The following is an 18,858-nucleotide window of genomic DNA, read 5'->3' on the forward strand; positions in this document are numbered from 1 at the left end:
GTAAAAGCACAAATGGGGGTTCTCAGGACACCCTGTTTCCCTTCAGCTGAGCAGCAGTGACTTCGGGGCAGGTTCTGAACACCTGCAGCCACTCATCTGCTCAGTTTCAGCTCCCAACTTCCTGGGCTGTCAGCGTTCCCTGTTGTTCTCCTGACAGACAAAAGGGAAACAGCATGTATTCCCTTCTGTCTAAAAGAGCAGCAAGTAAAAATGGCTTTGTGATTGTAAGAAACGTCGACTTAATTAGCTTTTTCCTTCCAGGTAATAAGTGCTTTCTCCAAGGAATGCCCAAAATGAACAACACGGTTTGAATAAGTTTATCTTTCCTTATCTTTTCCCACTGAAGATCCGTAGATGCAAAAACCACAGTCAAAGATGTTAAGAAATCATCATGGTTTATCATTTTTTAATACAGCAAGGTAACATTACCACAGTGAAAGTTAGAATCTGCCTCTGCTGATGTTTTGAAATGTTCCACTGAGAGGTATGGATCCTATGTCCCCCTGCAAACCTTAAAGATTTCAGAAATATTTTCTATCAGTTTGGAAGTTCACTAATGTTTTTCTGGTGGGTCTGTGAACGCCATGAAACGGTATGAGAAAATTATTTTTTGTATGTCATTTTGTAAGTTTATGGCTTTTCCAAAAATGCTCAAAGGAGTACATGAACCGAAACAGTATGACTCCTTTACAACAGTCTACTGAGGTTTTGAATGTTGTCAATACATCCATAAGTCATTTCACATAATTTTCGGATGTTTCTTCTAACATGGCATTTGAGACCAAAATGTATAATCATCATAGACACATTTTAAGAATATGTGATGCCTAGTTTACACCATGAAATTTATTTCATTTCCTCAATTTTGAAGTGTTTCTTGCCTCTGAAAAGCAGGAAGGACTAACTATAACTCGATTTAACTTGACTCTGAGGACTATAGTTCCTTAACAGCTGACTGAAATAAAACTCTATACAGCAGACCCTCTATTCCCCTTGTACTGCTGTAATTTTGGCTTGTGGTTTAGCACAAGGGTGGAAGTTGGCTGAACCTTCTTCCCAGCACGTTGCTCTGGTCGTGGGGCTGCTGGGCATTGTCACTGAGCCCTGTCCCCAGTAAGTAAAAATAAGGTTCTCAGGCGATGGCACCCACTCCAGCACTCTTGCCTGGAGAATCCCATGGACAGCGGAGCCTAGTAGGCTCCAGTCCGTGGGGTCGCGAAGAGTCGGACACGACTGAGCGACTTCACTTTCACTTTTCACTTTCATGCATTGGAGAAGGAAATGGCAACCCACTCCAGTGTTCTTGCCTGGAGAATCCCAGGGATGGGGGAGCCTGATGGGCTGCCATCTATGGGGTCACACAGAGTCGGACACAACTGAAGCGACTTAGCCACAGCAGCAGCAGCCCCCTAGGCAATTATCATCTACTTGGAGAGAAAAAAACATGTGCTTGGTATATAGGCATCTTTCCCCCTAACAGTCCATGCTATAGAATGGAAAATTTACTGAGTGTATACAGGTTTTCACTAGAATACAAAATCCCTGTGGCTAACACTGCCCATTAATTATGTCTTATTGTGAATTTATGGATAAGTAATCAGTGTCTGCCCATGAAAAGCACAGTTATTTTGAAGGATAAATTCTAGCACTAAATTTTTAAGTAAACTACTCAGATTTCTTTTGGATTTTCCTAAATTCGAAGTCTTCAGCAATCTAAATAATTGGACTTTCTATCACGGTTTTCTGTTTCCAAGTAGGTGGAGAAAGTTTTCTTTCCTGTAAGGGGGACAGAGAGAAAGAAAGACAAAAGAGGGGGGATAAATATATTATACACATACACACATATATACACTTATTTATATACAAATGCACATATATATGAAGTTCAACAGAAGTTGCTACTTTAAAAATATTTGTCAGAATAGGTGCATTAAAAGTTGATAAGGTTTGTAAAATTTATAGAGGCATTGCCTTCAAGGCCTGATGTGAGTTATGAAATCTAATTTTGTTTTCATAGCTCTGTGATAAAATTTTATCATTGTTATAAAAGGGGGTCTTTACTAAGACTGACCGGAAATCTGAACTATCTGGCCAGGCAATAAAAACACATTCCTTAGCTGCAAAGTGTCAGACAAGCAAGGTTTAACTGAAATTGATCGATAAGTCTTCCTTTCACAGTTGAGTGCATTCACTTTACCTCATAGGATAATAGTTTTTTTTAATGGTTTTTCCATTAATATCAGACTTCAGTGTTAGTAAGAAACAAGAAAGACATAAAAGGGAGAGAGACATGCCATCAAGAGAGAATGTTGCAATCTTTAATGGTAGAGCACTTGTGCTCAGATGAAGTGCTTGTGTGAGTGAGGGTTCAGACTTTCATTACTGATTGTTACGGGTGGAATTGTGCCTCCCCACCAAAAATCCACATGTCAAAGTCCTAAACCCCAGTATCTCAGGATGCGCTCTTATTTGGAAATAGGGTCATTGCAGATGTAATTAAAGAAGATGAGGTCCCCTAATCCAATATGAGTGGGGACTTTTGGACACAGGACATGTGGACAATGCCACATGAAGATGAGCCAGAGAATGGGACGATGATTCTACAAGCCAAGGAACACCAGACTGTCTGCAAATCACCAGAGGCCAGAGCAGAGGCAGGGGACAAATCCTTTCCTCACATCTTTCAGAGGAGCCAGTCCTCCTGACACCTGGAAGTCAGAATTCTGACCCCAGAAGTGTGGGAAGAGAAATGTCTGTTGTTTAAGCCTCCAGCCTATGGTACTAGCCCTAGCATCTAATACACAGATGACTACAGCCACTGGGGCAGAGAAGTGAGATACCTTAGTGGGCTTATCACGTCCTGATAAGCCAGTGAGGCTCCTCTCCTACGAACAAGGCAGTGCCTCCTACTCCCTCAGGTTGGGCGTCCAATGTAGCTCATTATGCCTGACTCAGCTGTCATCAGGGAACTTTTCTAAGCAGGCAGTGACTAAACCATAAATTTATTCTTTAAAGGCATCCAGTGAAGTCATTGAACCCAGTTTTAGAATTGCCAATAACCATATCTGAAATTTCTACAGGCTATGTGATTAGACAGATCTGGGTACAAATATCAGCTCTTCCTTTGACCAGCTGAGGGCTTTGGCAAGTTATTTCACCTTCTCAGGAACTCAGCTTCCCCATTCTTAAAATGTAAAAGCAGAAGCAGGAAAAAACCACCTACTTCCAAGGGTGGTCATGAGTATGGAATGAAAGCAACAACAACAGTATGAAAGTCCAGCAGGGTGCCTGGCCATATGCATATGCTCTGACAGTGTTAGTGACCATCCCCGTCCATGTTTATAGTTGATCTTATTTGATGCTTTTACCGACGGGCTTGCCCAACAGTGCAGGAGGCAAGATTCTACTCAGGTCTTGACACCAAGATCTTTTCCTGGAAGGAACCACCTCTGGTCCTCGGCCATCCCTGTTGTGTCGTGGCCTCCCTCTGTCACTCTGGTGAAATCTGGGTTGGAACTCTGTGGGTGCAGAGAATCTGGATGCAGGTCCTAGTAAACACCTGTATAAAGACTGCCAAGCAGAGAGACAGGCTCCCAGGTCAGCTGCAATAGTGGCTGGCACACTTGTTGCCCAGTCTCATCTAGCGACTGAATCAGAATCAGACTTTTAAAGCTGAGTGGGACTTTAGAGATGGAAGAATCGACTTTCCTTATTTTATGGATGAGGAAGCAGCAGGTCCAACAGGCCCAGCTGGCATCAAGTTGAATGGTCTTATGAACAGCAGTTTATGTTCCTTCCATTCTATGGTTTCCCCTCCTCACAGAGCCAGCCCAGAAATTAAAGAACCAGAATAGATCCAAAGACATGTAAAATATCCTCAGAATAAACCTTTGCCTGGAGAGAAATGTGGCTTTTGTGGAATTGAGGCCCTTCCTAGCTCTATGATGCTTAGACCAAGCCAAGGTGAAAGTGGACTTCAAAACGGAGCTGGACCACCGTCATTCAAAAAAGGGGCAGTCAGTCTGCTGTCTGTTGGGGGCTGAAGCTTGCTCATCTTAGCCCTGAGCACCTAACAGCTCCTGGAGGAGCTCACCTCAGCAGTGGCAGAGTAGGCCGAGGGGCCAGGGGGTGGCGACTCTTGTTTGCAAAATCTCCTGAATTGGCTGACTCCCATTTACATGCTGTTTCTGGCAACAGAGATCAATCTGGGTCACCTCTCTGCCACCGAGTAAGTATGCTGAAAATTATTACCATTTCAGACAAATGTTTAACTATTCGCAGATTATCTGTGACACCACAGGCCAAAGTCACAACAGCCTAACCTGGGAGTGGGTTTACTTTACCTTGTGATTTATGGAATGAGAATTATGGGTGCTCTGTGGGACTAATTTAATACGAAACATTCAGATGTCTGTCTTATAATGCCATTCATCTTTCCTTAGCCTGCCTGCACCAGGGGGCATGTGGTTCAGAGAGCAGGCTCTCCCTTCTCAGCCACAAATCATCACACTTGTGCAAGGGGGTGACATGTCTTCTCTCCCAAGCTGGGCTGCCTGCAGCCAAGTCAGGCAAGCAGTTAAGGGTCCATCTGGGCGATGATGCGAGAAGAGTGTTTTCCATTCTAGCGGGCCTTAGGAGTGTTTTGAAAGTTACAGTGGGCAAAGAAGGGAACATAATCAACGTTGCTTTGGTTTCATTGTTAAAAAAAGAAATATAATCAGCCTATACTGTCTCATCGAGTACAAGACTTATTTTATAAGAAAGCTATGTGATATATTCTGTAGGTGGATGTGATGTGTGTCTTTTCTCAGATTGGTATAACAAAGTGGTGGTGGTTTAGCCGCTAAGTCACACCCAACTCTTACAACCCTGTGGACGGAAGCCCACCAGGGTCCTCCGTCCATAGGATTTCCCAGACAAGAATACTGGAGTGGGTTGCCATTTCCTTCTCCAGGGGATCTTCCCAACCCAGGGATTGAACCCAGGTCTCCTGCATTGCAGGCAATATTTTAACTGGCTGAGGCACCAGGGAAGCCCTATAACAAAGTTCCATAGGCTTATAAACAACAGAAATTTATTTCTCACAGGTCTGGACCCTGGAAGTCAGAGATCAGAGTGCCAGTGTGGTCACGTTATGGTGACAGCTCCCTTCTGTGCTGACCTCTCATTATATCCTCACAAGGCAGACAGCAGAGCAAAGAAGTAAGCTCCCTCATGACTCTCATAAAGGCACTAATCCCATGCAGAAGGGCTCGATCCTTATGATCGCACGTATTTTTAATTACCTCCCGAGGATCCCACCTCCTCATACCATCATATTGGAGCACAGGGTTTCAACAGACAGATTTGGAGTGGGGGACACAAACATTTAGTCCATAACAATGCATGTGAGGAGAAGAAAGTTCTACAAGCAAATCAAACTCTGATTCAATGTTTCTACTAAAAAGCAGGAACTTTTTTTAACTAACCAGTTATCTTAAACCTTACATTCATTCAACAAACATCCCTTAATGCCTACTATATTCAAAGAGGAAACAGACGGAACAGGCTCCATCTTAAAAACAGGACTCCATCTTGGGCCGGACTGTGGACTTTGAGCTATATGCCCAGTATCTATGGAAATGACATACCAACTGGAAAACCAGACCCCCTGGATGGAAGAGCCCAAGGGCTCATACCTAGACTCTCTGTTGCCTAAAAGAATACCCTAATTATCTGTGTAACCAAACAGAATCATAAATTCTATTATGCTTATTGGGTATAACCACAGGCCTATTGATAATTGTCCACTGTTAATTAACTACCTAGGCTTAAGGCATATGAATCACGGGTTAACTTTGGCTGTATCTTTCTTTTCCTTTGGTCAGACTAGTTTTAGGGAATTTGGGGAGGTGGGTTTGGGCCAAACATACACTTAGAGTATATAAGGTTTTCACAAAACTGGTCGGGGTCCTTGGCTAAGAGGAGACTCTGCCTTGAGCCCGCTGGTGTAATAAACTGCACTCCACTATCTGCATTGTCCTTCTGAGTGAGTTTGTTTCCCAGAACGCATGGCTACAACAATATGATATGGAATATTCAGGCACTGGAAATATAGATGTGAACAAGCTGGCCTTTCATTCAAGGAGTTTACCAACCAGTGGAAGAAAGGATATGTCAACAGTAGTAAGTGCTACAGTTGAGGTAAGCAAAGGAGGAGCACATGGAAGGCAGTTCCCAACAGAACTGGGTGTAAGGAGGGGTCAGGGACTTTTTCCCAGAAAGCTGTTGGAGGAGAATATGTATAGGTAACACACGATCTGAGGGAACCAAGGGCACTTTTAGGATGAGTGGAATACAAATCTCTGTGAACACAGGAGTGACCAAACAGACTGCAGGGCGAGGAGAGTACAGTCTTCCCAAGGCGTGGGGGAGCGCATTCTACATTTAGATGACATCCAGGGCCACTGGAAGGTTTTAGGCAAGACAGTAACATGATTTGATTTTCATTCCAGAAAGATCATTCTGGCTACTACTTGGATAAAGAATTGGAGAGGAGTGAGGCTGGGGTTACACCATGACTAGTTAGAAAAACCACCAGAATTGTCCATGGAAGCAATGGCAGTGGCTGAAGTGTAAGTAAACAACTTTGAAGCACTTAAAAGTCCCATAGACACATCCCATTTTTCTCATAAACGCAGCTGCAAGTTGCTGAAATGAAAATTGACTTTTGTTGCCACGTCTGGAGTGAGACAGAGGGCAGGGCTGCAGCCTGCTGCTCATGCTGTCTTGCGCACTGCGCTGATTTCTTCCCCACTGCCGCTGAGAATGCCTCCCTAGGATGTCTCTTAAACACACAGCTTTAGTCCAATATATCACTGTGGCCCAGATCAACTTTTTCATGGGAACTGGGCAATATTTAACAGGGAATACCACTCCTTGGGTGTCCTGGAATGTAACAAGGATTGGCAACTCAAACACAGTTGTTGACAGTCAAGTTCAGTGAGTAGAACTCACATTTCAGCATTGAGAAAGTTGCTAGCCAGGCTGACCTTGCAGAGTGGAGAGAGAAGGAGATATGATAACAAAAATCAAAATCCACAATGGAATCCAGCCTATCAAAATGATTGCATTAAACAAGAGGCAAGGAAAAGTCTGATTTAAAAAAAAAAGGTATTTGACTTTCTGAATTGATTTGAGAAAATTCCATAGATGACAGAGTGTCTTAAGTATTGCCAGGATGTCTCTGCAAAATCCACTTCCTCAGACAGACTTGCTTGTATTCAAAAGTATAACTTAAGAGTCCATCCTGATATTGTAAGCAAAGTCACAGATTCCATCTTCAAGGTCATGTTGCTTGTATAGCAAAGACCACCAATGTTACACCATCAAAGTCAAATTTGAGGATGCACCCAAGGACAAGCTTCTTATTGACTGAAGAGGAACAGAGTCAGCCTAGCTGATACCATGCTAATTTCATCCCTCAGGGGTGAAGGGAGAAAAGAATCATAACAAGAGCAGAATTATGGGTTTTATACTGCAAATGCCATGGAGCCCCAAATGCCAGCCAGGTCCACAGCTTCCTGAGGAAGGATCAGCCCACACCAGCATTGCCTACACAGGCAAGCTGTGCTTTGTATCATGGGATCCCTGACATCCTAATCTAACCGAATGAGTAAAAGGCAGCTACTGGCTGGCCTCCAACCATTCAGTCTTCCATCAGGAGACACAAAGGAAGTAATTCAGAGGGTAGAGTGGCTCTAGAGCCAAAAGAAATACAAAAGGGAGGCAGGAAACAGAAGCCGTGAGGCAGCAGAAGCCCTGAGAGAAGACAAGTGAGCGTCTTAGGAAACTCACAGATCGAGAAGGACAGGTATCACTTAGCTTGTAGTAGGAGAACTGTTCTCATTCTGAAGGTGTAGTTAAAATTCTTTGAATCCATTATTGGAAAAAAAAAATATTGCTCTGTAGAATACACTATTTAGGACAACTTTAGCTATTATAACACGTAAAATCCCAAGTAAATACATTCCATTGACTTAATAAAATTTCATTCACTTAAAAAAAAAGTACAGAGGAAAGAAGAAGTGAGGAAGAGGAAGGGTGGACTACGAGGTGTCCATTTGGACAGAGTCAGGCTGTGTCTCTGGAACAGAAACCACCATGAAGCCTGTGTACCGGCCTCTCCCAGGCTTTCCCCTTTCTTTGTTAATCCTCCTAACAAACCTCCACCTCCGGAGGTAAATTGAGTGTGTCTCTAACATGTAAACCGAGCAAGCTTAATTTAACATACAATGTCTAGTGCAGCTTTCATGTTATTAATAGTTCCCTTTAACCACTGCACTTAAAATAGAAAAACCCAGACTAGTTAGCATGACCTACAAGGCCCTCCACAGTCTGGGCTGGTGCCCACCCCTCCCACCTCAACTCATGCTTGTCACCCCAACATCCCAGCCTGTTCACTATTTAAGTAGTCACCCACCTACTTCATTCACCTTTACATGCCCAGTACCCAGAACAGTATCTGGAGGTAGCAACGTATGAATTAGGTCTTCGAAAAACTTATTTTCTTTACAGCTTCTGTCTTCGAACGAAAGTATCTCCCAACCTATATGGATTTCATTTATGGGACAAGAGAACTACTCTCAAAATTAATTTTTCTGAGAGCCCTTGTTATTGAACTGAAATAATATCCCATGGAATTGTACACTGTTAGATGAGCCTGCCAGGGATGTAGGTGGCTCAGGCTTCTGTATTAACTAAACCTGGAGGAAACAGACGAGAGAGGCTCAGCCTTCCCCATAGTAAGCAGCTCCCTCACTGGAGAAAGGGTTGTATGTGCTTAGTTGCTTAGTCATGCCGGACGCTTTGCAACCCTATGGACTGTAACCTACCAGGCTCCTGTGTCTATGGGATTTTCTAGGAAAGAATACTGGAGTGGATTGCCATTCCCTTCTCCAGGGGATCTTCCCCACCTGGGGATCGACCCCCGTCTCCTGCATCTCCTGCATTGCAGGCAGATTCTTTATCTGCTGGGAGAAAGGGTTACTTTGGTAAATAAGACCCCTGTCCCTGTTCCACAGCTCTCTCAGTTTGTACATACAAAAATGCATAAGAAAACCGTAGGAAGCTGGATATTTCCCCACCTTCAAAATTACTCTGCTCTTCGATTCACGTACCATAGCCCTGACATTATTTCTGTGACCTTTAAAATAGCAGATGTTATCAGCACTGACGACAGCTTATTTAACATGGGAGGCTTCAGCACCTCAAACTCCCTCGTGTTTCCTCCAGTGTCTACGTCCGGGTTACCATCTCTGGGTGGTTAGTTTCCAACTCCTTTCTTTCTCAAGGAAACAGTGAGGAGTAAGCATGAGAGCATTTAGACTCCAACCCCCACACAGGCAGTAGTTGCTTCTCTGCCTTCACAGCCCCTGAACAACAAGGTAAAAGGGGCCACAGTGTCTCAGAATTGGTGTTTAGTGCTTGAGCCACGCCCAGCTGACAAGCACAGAACCCTGGCCGAGTTTCCACACGTGTGGTCAGCTACCACCCTCCATGACTGGGGCTTGCTACCTGCAGACTCCTTGCTCCACTTCAGTGGTACAGAAGAAAAATTTCCGCCACTGAGCCTGGGACTCTGTATTTTATCAAGCTCCCCAGGCGACACGTGCACAGGAAACTCTGAGAATCATATCATGGAAGCATCCCTTGCTGATCCACAAATTGCTACGGGGAGAGTTACTGTTAAAATGAAAGACAGGATTTAAAGGCCCTTAGAAGACAAAAGGGGCTTCCCTGGTGGTTCAGATGGTAAAGAATCTGCCTGCAATGAAGGAGACTCAGTTCTATCCCTGGGTCAGGAAGATCCCCTGGAGTAGGAAATGACAACCCAATCCAGTATTCTTGCCCAGAGAATTCCATGGACAGAGGAGCCTGGCAGGCAACGATCCACGGATTGCAAAAAGTTGAACACGACTGACTGACTAAGACATACAGAGAAGAGAAAAATTAAGAGAGATTGAGGAGAGAAGACCGAAAGGCAAGGAGAGAGAAGAACTGGAAGGAAGCAGGGAAAGAGTGGGAGAGATGAACACAGAGAATCAAATCTTATGCTTTGGGGGCACTAATCCTAGCCGTTCTGTAAGTCTCCCACCTTTCCTCCATTCTTCCTGGCAGAGTCTGCAGGGTAATTTAAGAACTGCTGGTGGTGGCATCTAGACATTGACCCCTCAACTGTTCTAGCTAGGGTCTGCCCAGAGCTGACATTCTTGGACAATCTCTGCTGGGGCTAAAACCCCAAGTTCAAAACTTCTAGGGCTGCTAGAGACAGTGTTCACTGCTGGGTCATGTCCAACTCTTTGTGACCCCATGGACTACAGCCCGACAGGCTCCTCTGTCCATGGAATTCTCCATGCAAGAATACTGGAGTGGGTAGCCATTCCCTTCTCCAGGGGATCTTCCCAACCCAGGGGTCTAACCCAGGCATTCTGCATTGCAGGCAGATTCTTTACTGTCTGAGCCACCAGGGAAGTCTCGGACTGCTAAGTCAGGACCTGATCGATCCAGCGGTTGACTGAACCATCTGTCTACCCCTAAACCAGCACAAGAATGCAGCGGACAATGAATGATAGCACATCCAATTCAGAATCACCACTGTACTTGCCATATAAATATAATTTCCTGTCTCCTTTCTTCCTCCCTCCCCCAACCCAGTTACACCCTGGGCATAAGCACTTCCTCTCTCCTCATATATTTCTATTTGGACACATGGCACAGGGTGACAGCCTATTGATAGTGTTTCATATTACAGACTCACAGACCTAGGAAATACTATTGCTGGCAGCAGGCAACCACTGAATGTTCCTCATTACTTTCCTCTCATCAGCACTCACCTGAGTGGTCTTTGTTGATCCTGCTTTGCGTTTGCTTTTGGCCAAGCAGCCCCAAACCAGGCCTTTTACTTAGAATTCTCTCTTATTGCTTTTTGAGAACAAAACTGCTGCTCCTTCTTTCTGCTAAACCCCACTTGAGGAGGCGTTGAGATCTGCTCAGAGGCAGGAGGGAACTAGAGCCACTGATTTAATAAAAACAACTGAGGATCACCACTGGGTCCAAATTCCATTTAACTGAGGACATTTACATCTGATTTGTGAAGATGTAGAATAACATGGACTTACGTGGTTTGATCACTCCCTTCTAAATGATGTCAGAAAAAAACATACTGTTTGGGTGAATTGTAAGTCTCAATAACATTCAGCAGCACACGGGGCTATTAATAAAGGTTAGCTTACAAATGCTGCTGCCACTGGCCACAATTTCTAAGTGATTCTCTTGCAAAAGAGAGCAGAGGTATTTTTACCTTTTTGTTGTGGTTTGCTTGTTTGCTTTGTTTTCTTGATCCATACAAAAAATATTCAGTAATTATGAACAATCAAGAACAAAATGGAAATTCAGGGTTATCACGCCACAAAACTACATCTGGATTTTGAATCACTTCTAACATGTCCTGTTTTATAAACCTGCCATAAGTACACAGATATAACACTTATTTATAAATGGTGCCATAATCTCAAAATGTTTGTCAAGCATTCAGACACATTGTTTTCAATTAGTTTACTTAAAAATATGCAGCTTCATCCCAACACTTAATCAGGTAACAAAGGCTAGAGGTGGGACAGAAACATTCAGAAAATTCTTTCTCCCAAGGACAATCACAAACGCAGGTACATGGTTGATTAACATCTGGATCAACTTAAGGGTGTTTGCAAACCAGCAGGAAATAAATTTCGGGAGAACACCACAGACTTGAGGATGGTTGCTTTAGTATTTAATAATAAATGATTTCCAGTTGATAGAAAAATATTGAAATGTGACTTATATATATGAGGCTGATTCAAATTTGATAAGCATGTCCCCAAAGGAAATTACTGGGTTTATTAAAATCCTCGGAGGGTTGAATTGAATTAAAATAGTCTTATCCTATAGTTCTTGCTGAAGGTAGAGTAACTGCCCTCCAGTCTACATGGTTGGCGATCACAGAAGGGCAAAAGAGCAAATTGTTGTGTATGCAACTTGAAATTTTGCCTCAGTGTGCTCTGCTTTTAGTGGTGTCAGTCCACATGATCCAGGCGATCATAGAAGAAGGTCAATAATAAAGAGCAGAGCTGTTCTTAGTCTGAAGTTAAAAATGGCTATGAACTGCCAAGATATTCTGTGCGAGCCATCGTCAACAAAGTACATGTCACTGCCTTGCTGGTAAAATGTGATGTGTTGATGACTGTTATATTACATCTAAAATCACATTTACGAGTAATAGAAAAGTTCAGTTAAGAGTTTTGCCTTACGTCTCCTGGTACACTGATACTGTGTTGTGTGATATTACCAATTTTCGCTTCAGACATGTTCACACACAACAGTGAAGATTTCACAAGAATCTGCCCATTTGATCCATGGTGAAATCACAGCATTTTCATAGCAAATCAACTTTTCCTTGGCAGCAAAATGATAGGTACTTTTTTACCTAGAGAAATGCCCTTCTTTTCAAGGAATCTGGGAAAAAATGAAACTAGTTTTATGTCTCTGGGGATTGTAATCCAGTTTTTATAAGAAGAGGCCCAGCAGGTAAGAATCCTACTGGCCCACTTTGTGACCGGGAGCATGTTCCTTAACCCTTCTCGTTCAACAAAAGGAAAAGTGAAATAGGGGCACATGCAATCTTTCTTTCATATGTATCACAAAGGTGTCCTGGAATGCCTTCACATCTCTAACACTGCACAACACATAGAGAAGAGGTCTGCAAAAGGGCAAATTGTTGTGTATGCAACTGAAATTTTGCCTCAATGTGCTCTGCTTTTAGTAGTGTCAGAGGCAGCAGGAATTTATTCACACGACCTGACTGATTTGCAGACTGGGAGTAAATGCTAGGCCTTTTGCAGCGATTACCAAGAGCCCCCTTCGGTGGAAATGATCTACTGCCTTCCTGCACCACACTACAGTGGTGGTTTGAGGAGTGAGCCCAGATGAGCCATTCTGTACACTTCTAGCCAGGCTGCGATTTATACTCAGATGGAGATGCCAAAGGCTTTCAGAGGAGGAAAGAAGAGCATTTCTCTGGAAAATGTTTTTACCAGAACTAGAAACCAAACTCTGGTGTGTCACTGATATTTTTCTTAAAAATTAATTCTTTCTTCATAGCAGAAAGAAATTAAAAGGTAAGTTATCTTCCTGTAGTATTGTTACATATGATTGCTAAGGATCTCCTCTGACCCCTTAAGAAACATCCTCACATGATTTTTTTCCTTCAAGTGGTGCATATATCCTTTCCCTAAGTTTCAGTATTCAGGACACAGTCCACGGCTTTTGGTTACTGAGCTTACGTCAGAAATGATCCAGCTTCACTCTGTGAACAACATCGAGCTGTGCTCGTGAGGAGTCCTGTGACCACAGGCCAAACCAAGGGGAAGTGGGAAGAGGAAAAAGCAATTCATGTGGGGTTTGGTGGCCACCAGCCATTTCATTTTCATTTAGCAAATGTAGGATTTTAGCATGGAACCTTGAAAAATAAAGTGGCTGAGCCAGCAAAATGTCGGTTTGACTCAAATTTAGCATTAGGTAGTCAAAGAGTCTTTGTTACTATCAAATTTTATATATATATATATAATTTATATATGTAATATAAATTTATTTATATATATAGTACATATACTACTTGACCCTACTAAATATAACTATATATATATATATACACACTACAATTATCAGTCTATTTTATTATCAAATTATATATAAGAATAAAAAATATTTTATTGTTGTTGTTTAGTCACTATATCATGTCTGATTCTTTGTGACCCCATTGACTGTATTCCACCAGGTTCCTCTGTCCATGGGATTTCTCAGGGAGGAATATTAGAATGGGTTGCCATTTCCTTCTCCAGGGACTCTTCCAGACCCAGGAATCGAACCCAGGTCTCCTGCACTGAGAGGCAGTTCCTCCACCCCTGAGCCACCAGGGAAGCCCATGTAAAATGAATAATATAAAATTATTTCTATATATATATATATAGTACATATACTACTCTTGATCCTACTAAATTTAAATACATATGTAAATATATATACATACACTACAACTGTTAGTCTATTTTATTATCAAATTATATATAAGAATAAAAAAGTATATATATATAATATATGGTGTTTGATCCCACAAAACTATTTTTCAGTAATAAAAAATATTTTCCTTTTTCTTTTCCTGGGGGAAAATACACCTAAGATAGATCACTGTCATTGCTTTGTTGAGTTTTGTTGTCTTTCTAAGAACAGATTTGAGGCATCAAATGCCACTGTGTAAAATGGAGCGGGTACAATGTTTAAAGGAGATGGTATAAAATTAAGAACAGTGACTAATCATCATATCACATCCTAGCAAACACATAAGTATGTCCACACACCTATCCCAGTGAAACAGAACACAAACTAGGATGGCTCTGCTAGGAATTCAGCGCGTGAAGGTACCAGGGAATGCAGCTTTGTGGATGGCGACAGCACGATGTCTGTGGCTTGAGGGCCCTGCTGCCTGCAGATTCGGGCATAATGTGCTCTGATCTCCACCAGTTGCTTTAACTCTGTTAAAAAAATTATTTTGAGAGACAAGTCAATGTATTTATAGCAAATAATTAAAAGTTCAGGATGATGAAAAACTCGAAGATCCTTCAGAAACCCTCGACTCCCACGCCAGACTCTCTCATTACACACTTGACTTGCTTATCACATCAGATATGTGTTAACATTCTTTGGATTTCTACAGAATGGCAGTTGCTAGAGAGGGCTTCCTTCCAAGCTTTTTATAAAGCCTGAATTGGAAGCTAACCTAGAAGTGGTCTAAAAATTGAACCCACTGAAAAGATGGTAAACACAGCATTGAGAACCGTGTTCAGAGTTGAAGACAAATGGCATAAAGCACTCTTTTAATTTTGTTAGGGGTTTGTGTGAAAGACAGCATTCTAACAGTGTCTGATTTGTTTTGCCAAAACAAATCCATTTTTCAAAGACCAAATGTGATTCTTTGGTGACTTTCACATGCTGAATGTTTTTACATTATAGTACATAAAATAAGTTCTTACTAGGTGTTTAGTTTTGAAAGTCCCAAGCTGCCTTATTTTCTACTACATACTTAAGTCAGTAGGTCACAGAAAAATTATGAACAGCATGATTCATTAAATGTCCCTTCACAAGAGTATATATATACATGTATATATATGCCAGTAGCATTTGTCTCTCTTTTATAAAGCATTCTGAGTGTTTAGATTTCTACCAAATGATTATTTCTCATTTAATTATTTCAGGAGAAACAATAAAATGGCAGTTCATATAATAAAATAACTTTCTAATAGCAACTAAGTTAGACTCTCTGCTATCAGTTAGATTTTCTAAAACATGTATCACCCACTGAAAATATCTTAGATGACTGGGGGAAACCACTAACACTTTCACCATTAAAGGAATATGAGGCCCCATTTTAAGAGGAGAAGAAACAGCTCTTTCACATCATAGTAATTGATGTGGTTAAAGAATTGAAGACGCGAAAATGAATGTCTATATAGCCTTGTCAAAGGTCTACAGAGCTAACAAGGAAGAAAATGGTAGGAACACTAATGTTTGCATTTTCAGTTTTCTCTTTTCCTTTTGCAGTTTTTATGGGTAACAAGCTTGCTTCTGGGAAGGTAGCCTACATTTCTCTCTGTGTTTTGGATACCTCTCTGGCTAGGTTGGAGAAGGCAATGGCAACTCACTCCAGTACTCTTGCCTGGCAAATCCCATGGACGGAGGAGCCTGGTGGGCTGCAGTCCATGGGGTCGATGAGAGTTGGACACAACTGAGCGACTTCACTTTCACTTTTCACTTTCATGCATTGGAGAAGGAAATGGCAACCCACTCCAGTGTTCTTGCCTGGAGAATCCCAGGGATGGTGGGGCCGTCTATGGGGTTGCACAGAGTCGCACTGAAGCGATTTAGCAGCAGCAGCAGCTGGATAGGTTTCCTGTTATTTATCTGAAAGGCCCAGTGAATACAGTGGGGCCAGGAGGGTGAGGTCCAGGCAATAGAAGGCCATCCCAAGAGTACAAAAGATTAAGCATAAATAACAAAAGGACTAGGAAGGTACCTTCTACCACACCACTTACTAGTCAATTACTTCCAGTGTGTTCATATACTTAACTAGATCCAAAACTCTTTCAGGGAAGGAAACCTGGCTTACACTTCTTTTATTAGCTATGGAATACAGAAAGCTATCAATTAGTGCTTCCTGTTAAGAACAACATCACTGGTTCATTCTAAGTAATTCTTCTAAATAATTACATAGTGAGGGTCACCAAGAACTGGGGTGAGGTGTAATGGTGAATGATGGGGACAAATACAAAGAATATAAAGATTAATGCCCTTTTTTTGATGTAGGATGGTGCTGGGGGAATCTGTGTGGTATCCTCAGGATAGTTTTAGGCATCTGAATAAATTCTTGTCTTCCTGCATTTTAGTTTTCATTCCCATATTTTTGCCCTTTCTAGGCTAAGTGTACAGAGAAGGCAATGGTACCCCACTCCAGTACTCTTGCCTGGAAAATCCCATGGGTGGAGGAGCCTGGTGGGCTGCAGTCCATGGGATCGCTAAGAGTCGGACTCAACTGAGCAACTTCACTTTCACTTTTCACTTTTATGCATTGGAGAAGGAAATGGCAACCCACTCCAGTGTTCTTGCCTGGAGAATCCCAGGGACAGGGGAGCCTGGTGGGCTGCCATCTATGGATACACAGAGTTGGACATGACTGAAGCGACTTAGTAGCAGCAGCAGCAGGCTAAGTGTAAAAATAGGATTGCAACTGTTTTAAAATTTTTTGGTTTATATATCTTATATATGACATAGGTCCGTCTAGTCAAGGCTATGGTTTTTCCAGTGGTCATGTATGGATGTGAGAGTTGGACTGTGAAGAAAGTTGAGCACTGAAGAATTGATGCTTTTGAACTGTGGTGTTGGAGAAGACTTGAGAGTCCCTTGGACTGCAAGGAGGTCCAACCAGTCCATCCTAAAGGAGATCAGCCCTGGGTGTTCATTGGAAGGACTGATGCTAAAGCTGAAACTCCAATACTTTGGCCACTTCATGCAAAGAGTTGACTCATTGGAAAAGACCCTGATGCTGGAGGGGTTGGGGGCAGCAGGAGAGGGGGACGACAGAGGATGAGATGGCTGGATGGCATCACCGACTCGATGGACATGAGTTTGAGTAGAGTCTAAGAGTTGGTGATGGACAGGGAGGCCTGGGGTGCGGCAATTCATGGGGTCTCAGAGTCAGACAAGACTGAGTGACTGAACTGAACTGAACTGAACTGAATAATAATTTTATGGTGGCTTTTAAAAGAGATAACCTAACATTAGTTATTTTTAAAATCCGAGGTAATTCACTTCTAATTTTTTCCCCCACATGTGGCATGTGAGATCCTAGTTCCCTGGACCAAGGATTGAACCTGTGCCCCCTGCAGTGGAAGCACAGAGTCTTAACCACTGGACTGCTATGATGTCCCCCGAATCTTCTGATTTCTTTTAAAATGTTATCAATGTTTTTCAGGATATCCTGAAAATGCTATCTTTGTTAATGTAGACCTACCCCAGAAAGGGGTTTTAAATTCCTCAGGATAAGTAGGATGAAAGACAAGAATTGGTTTAATACCAAACATTATGTTCTCTTCCATTTCTAACATTTATCAAAAAAATTATTGAAAGACAAGATAATAAACAAGCATATATTTATTTATTAGTAAACAAAATAAATCTGTAAAGTGTATATTTGTTTTTTAAAGAAACATTAAGTTTTAAATAACTTGCAAAGTAGGAAATCAAGGATGCCTCACTTTCCTCAGGTGCATGCTACAAAATGAATACCTTCAAAGGAGGCCTTTTAGAATTTCTACAACTAAAGCCCCTTGGATAAAACTCAAGACTAACAGAACTTTCGTTGAATGCTTTAGATCAAACACTGGTAACAGTGAGCTTCCAGCAAATAAATACATGGAATTTAACTTTGGTAATATGGCATACAAAAGTGTGGAGTAGGATAGTCATTAAAAATCATCATGATGGGATATAAAATTCAGTTAAAAAAAAAAGCTCTTTGAAGAAACAAGTGAATGCTTTAATTCTTCAAAAACATTATGGAAAAGAAATCATCACTCATACCTTGCTGCGTTCTAAAGCTACGTCCTGTAGACACACAGATGACCATGTCTCGCTCTATGTCATCCCACGAGTGAATTGGCTCTCCGTCGGGGGTGTACAGTGCTCTGGCCGGGTGGGCCAGCTTGAGACGAGAGGAGCAGTCATTCAGGAGCTGAAACACAAAGAGACACATGCTGGGTGGGTGTGCAATGTCACAGTGTGTTTAAGTATTAAAGAATCAACTCCTTGAAGAGAACTATTATCATGATATAAGTATTCATTTTATTTATAATTGCTAGAAAGAGGTATACTGAGTAGCAAAAGGCTCTTCTCAATACTCTGTAATGACCTATATGGGAAAATAATCTTAAAAAAAGAAAGAGTGGATATATGTATATGTCCTGATTCACTTTTCTGTATACCTGAAACTAATACCACATTGTAAATCAGCTATACTCTGATAAAAATTTAAAAATAAAAGAAATTGGTATAGAAGGAGATGAGAAGGGTTTACAAATGTTCCCTAATGCGGTTAGACAGTAAGGAACTTCAGTGCTTGTCAGCGGATTCGTCCTTCTTGTTCTCTTTAGTTCAGTTCAGTTGCTCAGTCATGTCTAACTCTTTGCAACCCCATGAACCACAGCATGCCAGGCCTCCCTGTCCATCACCAAC

General features: G+C 42.0%; 1 protein-coding gene across 2 annotated transcripts in view; it reads right to left on the reverse strand.

Moving 5' to 3' along the window:
• Positions 1–378: 378 nt before the first annotated feature.
• DCDC1 (doublecortin domain containing 1) overlaps positions 379–18,858 on the reverse strand; it is a 438,943-nt gene continuing 420,463 nt past the window's right edge. The window contains exons 29-31 of one of the 2 annotated variants that reach the window (XM_040258928.1): positions 18,208–18,358; positions 14,433–14,606; positions 379–1,776 (exon numbers count right to left, since the gene is read on the reverse strand). In XM_040258928.1, coding sequence (XP_040114862.1) covers positions 14,458–14,606; positions 18,208–18,358 — 300 coding nt within the window. In that variant the 3' untranslated portion in view covers positions 379–1,776; positions 14,433–14,457. Of the gene's footprint in view, positions 1,777–14,106; positions 14,607–18,207; positions 18,359–18,858 lie in introns of those variants that run through there. The other variant, XM_040258929.1, reaches the window with a different exon arrangement.

This window comes from Oryx dammah, unplaced genomic scaffold (assembly GCF_014754425.2).
Source record: "Oryx dammah isolate SB20612 unplaced genomic scaffold, SCBI_Odam_1.1 HiC_scaffold_17, whole genome shotgun sequence".
In the NCBI taxonomy this organism is placed as follows: domain Eukaryota; kingdom Metazoa; phylum Chordata; class Mammalia; order Artiodactyla; family Bovidae; genus Oryx; species Oryx dammah.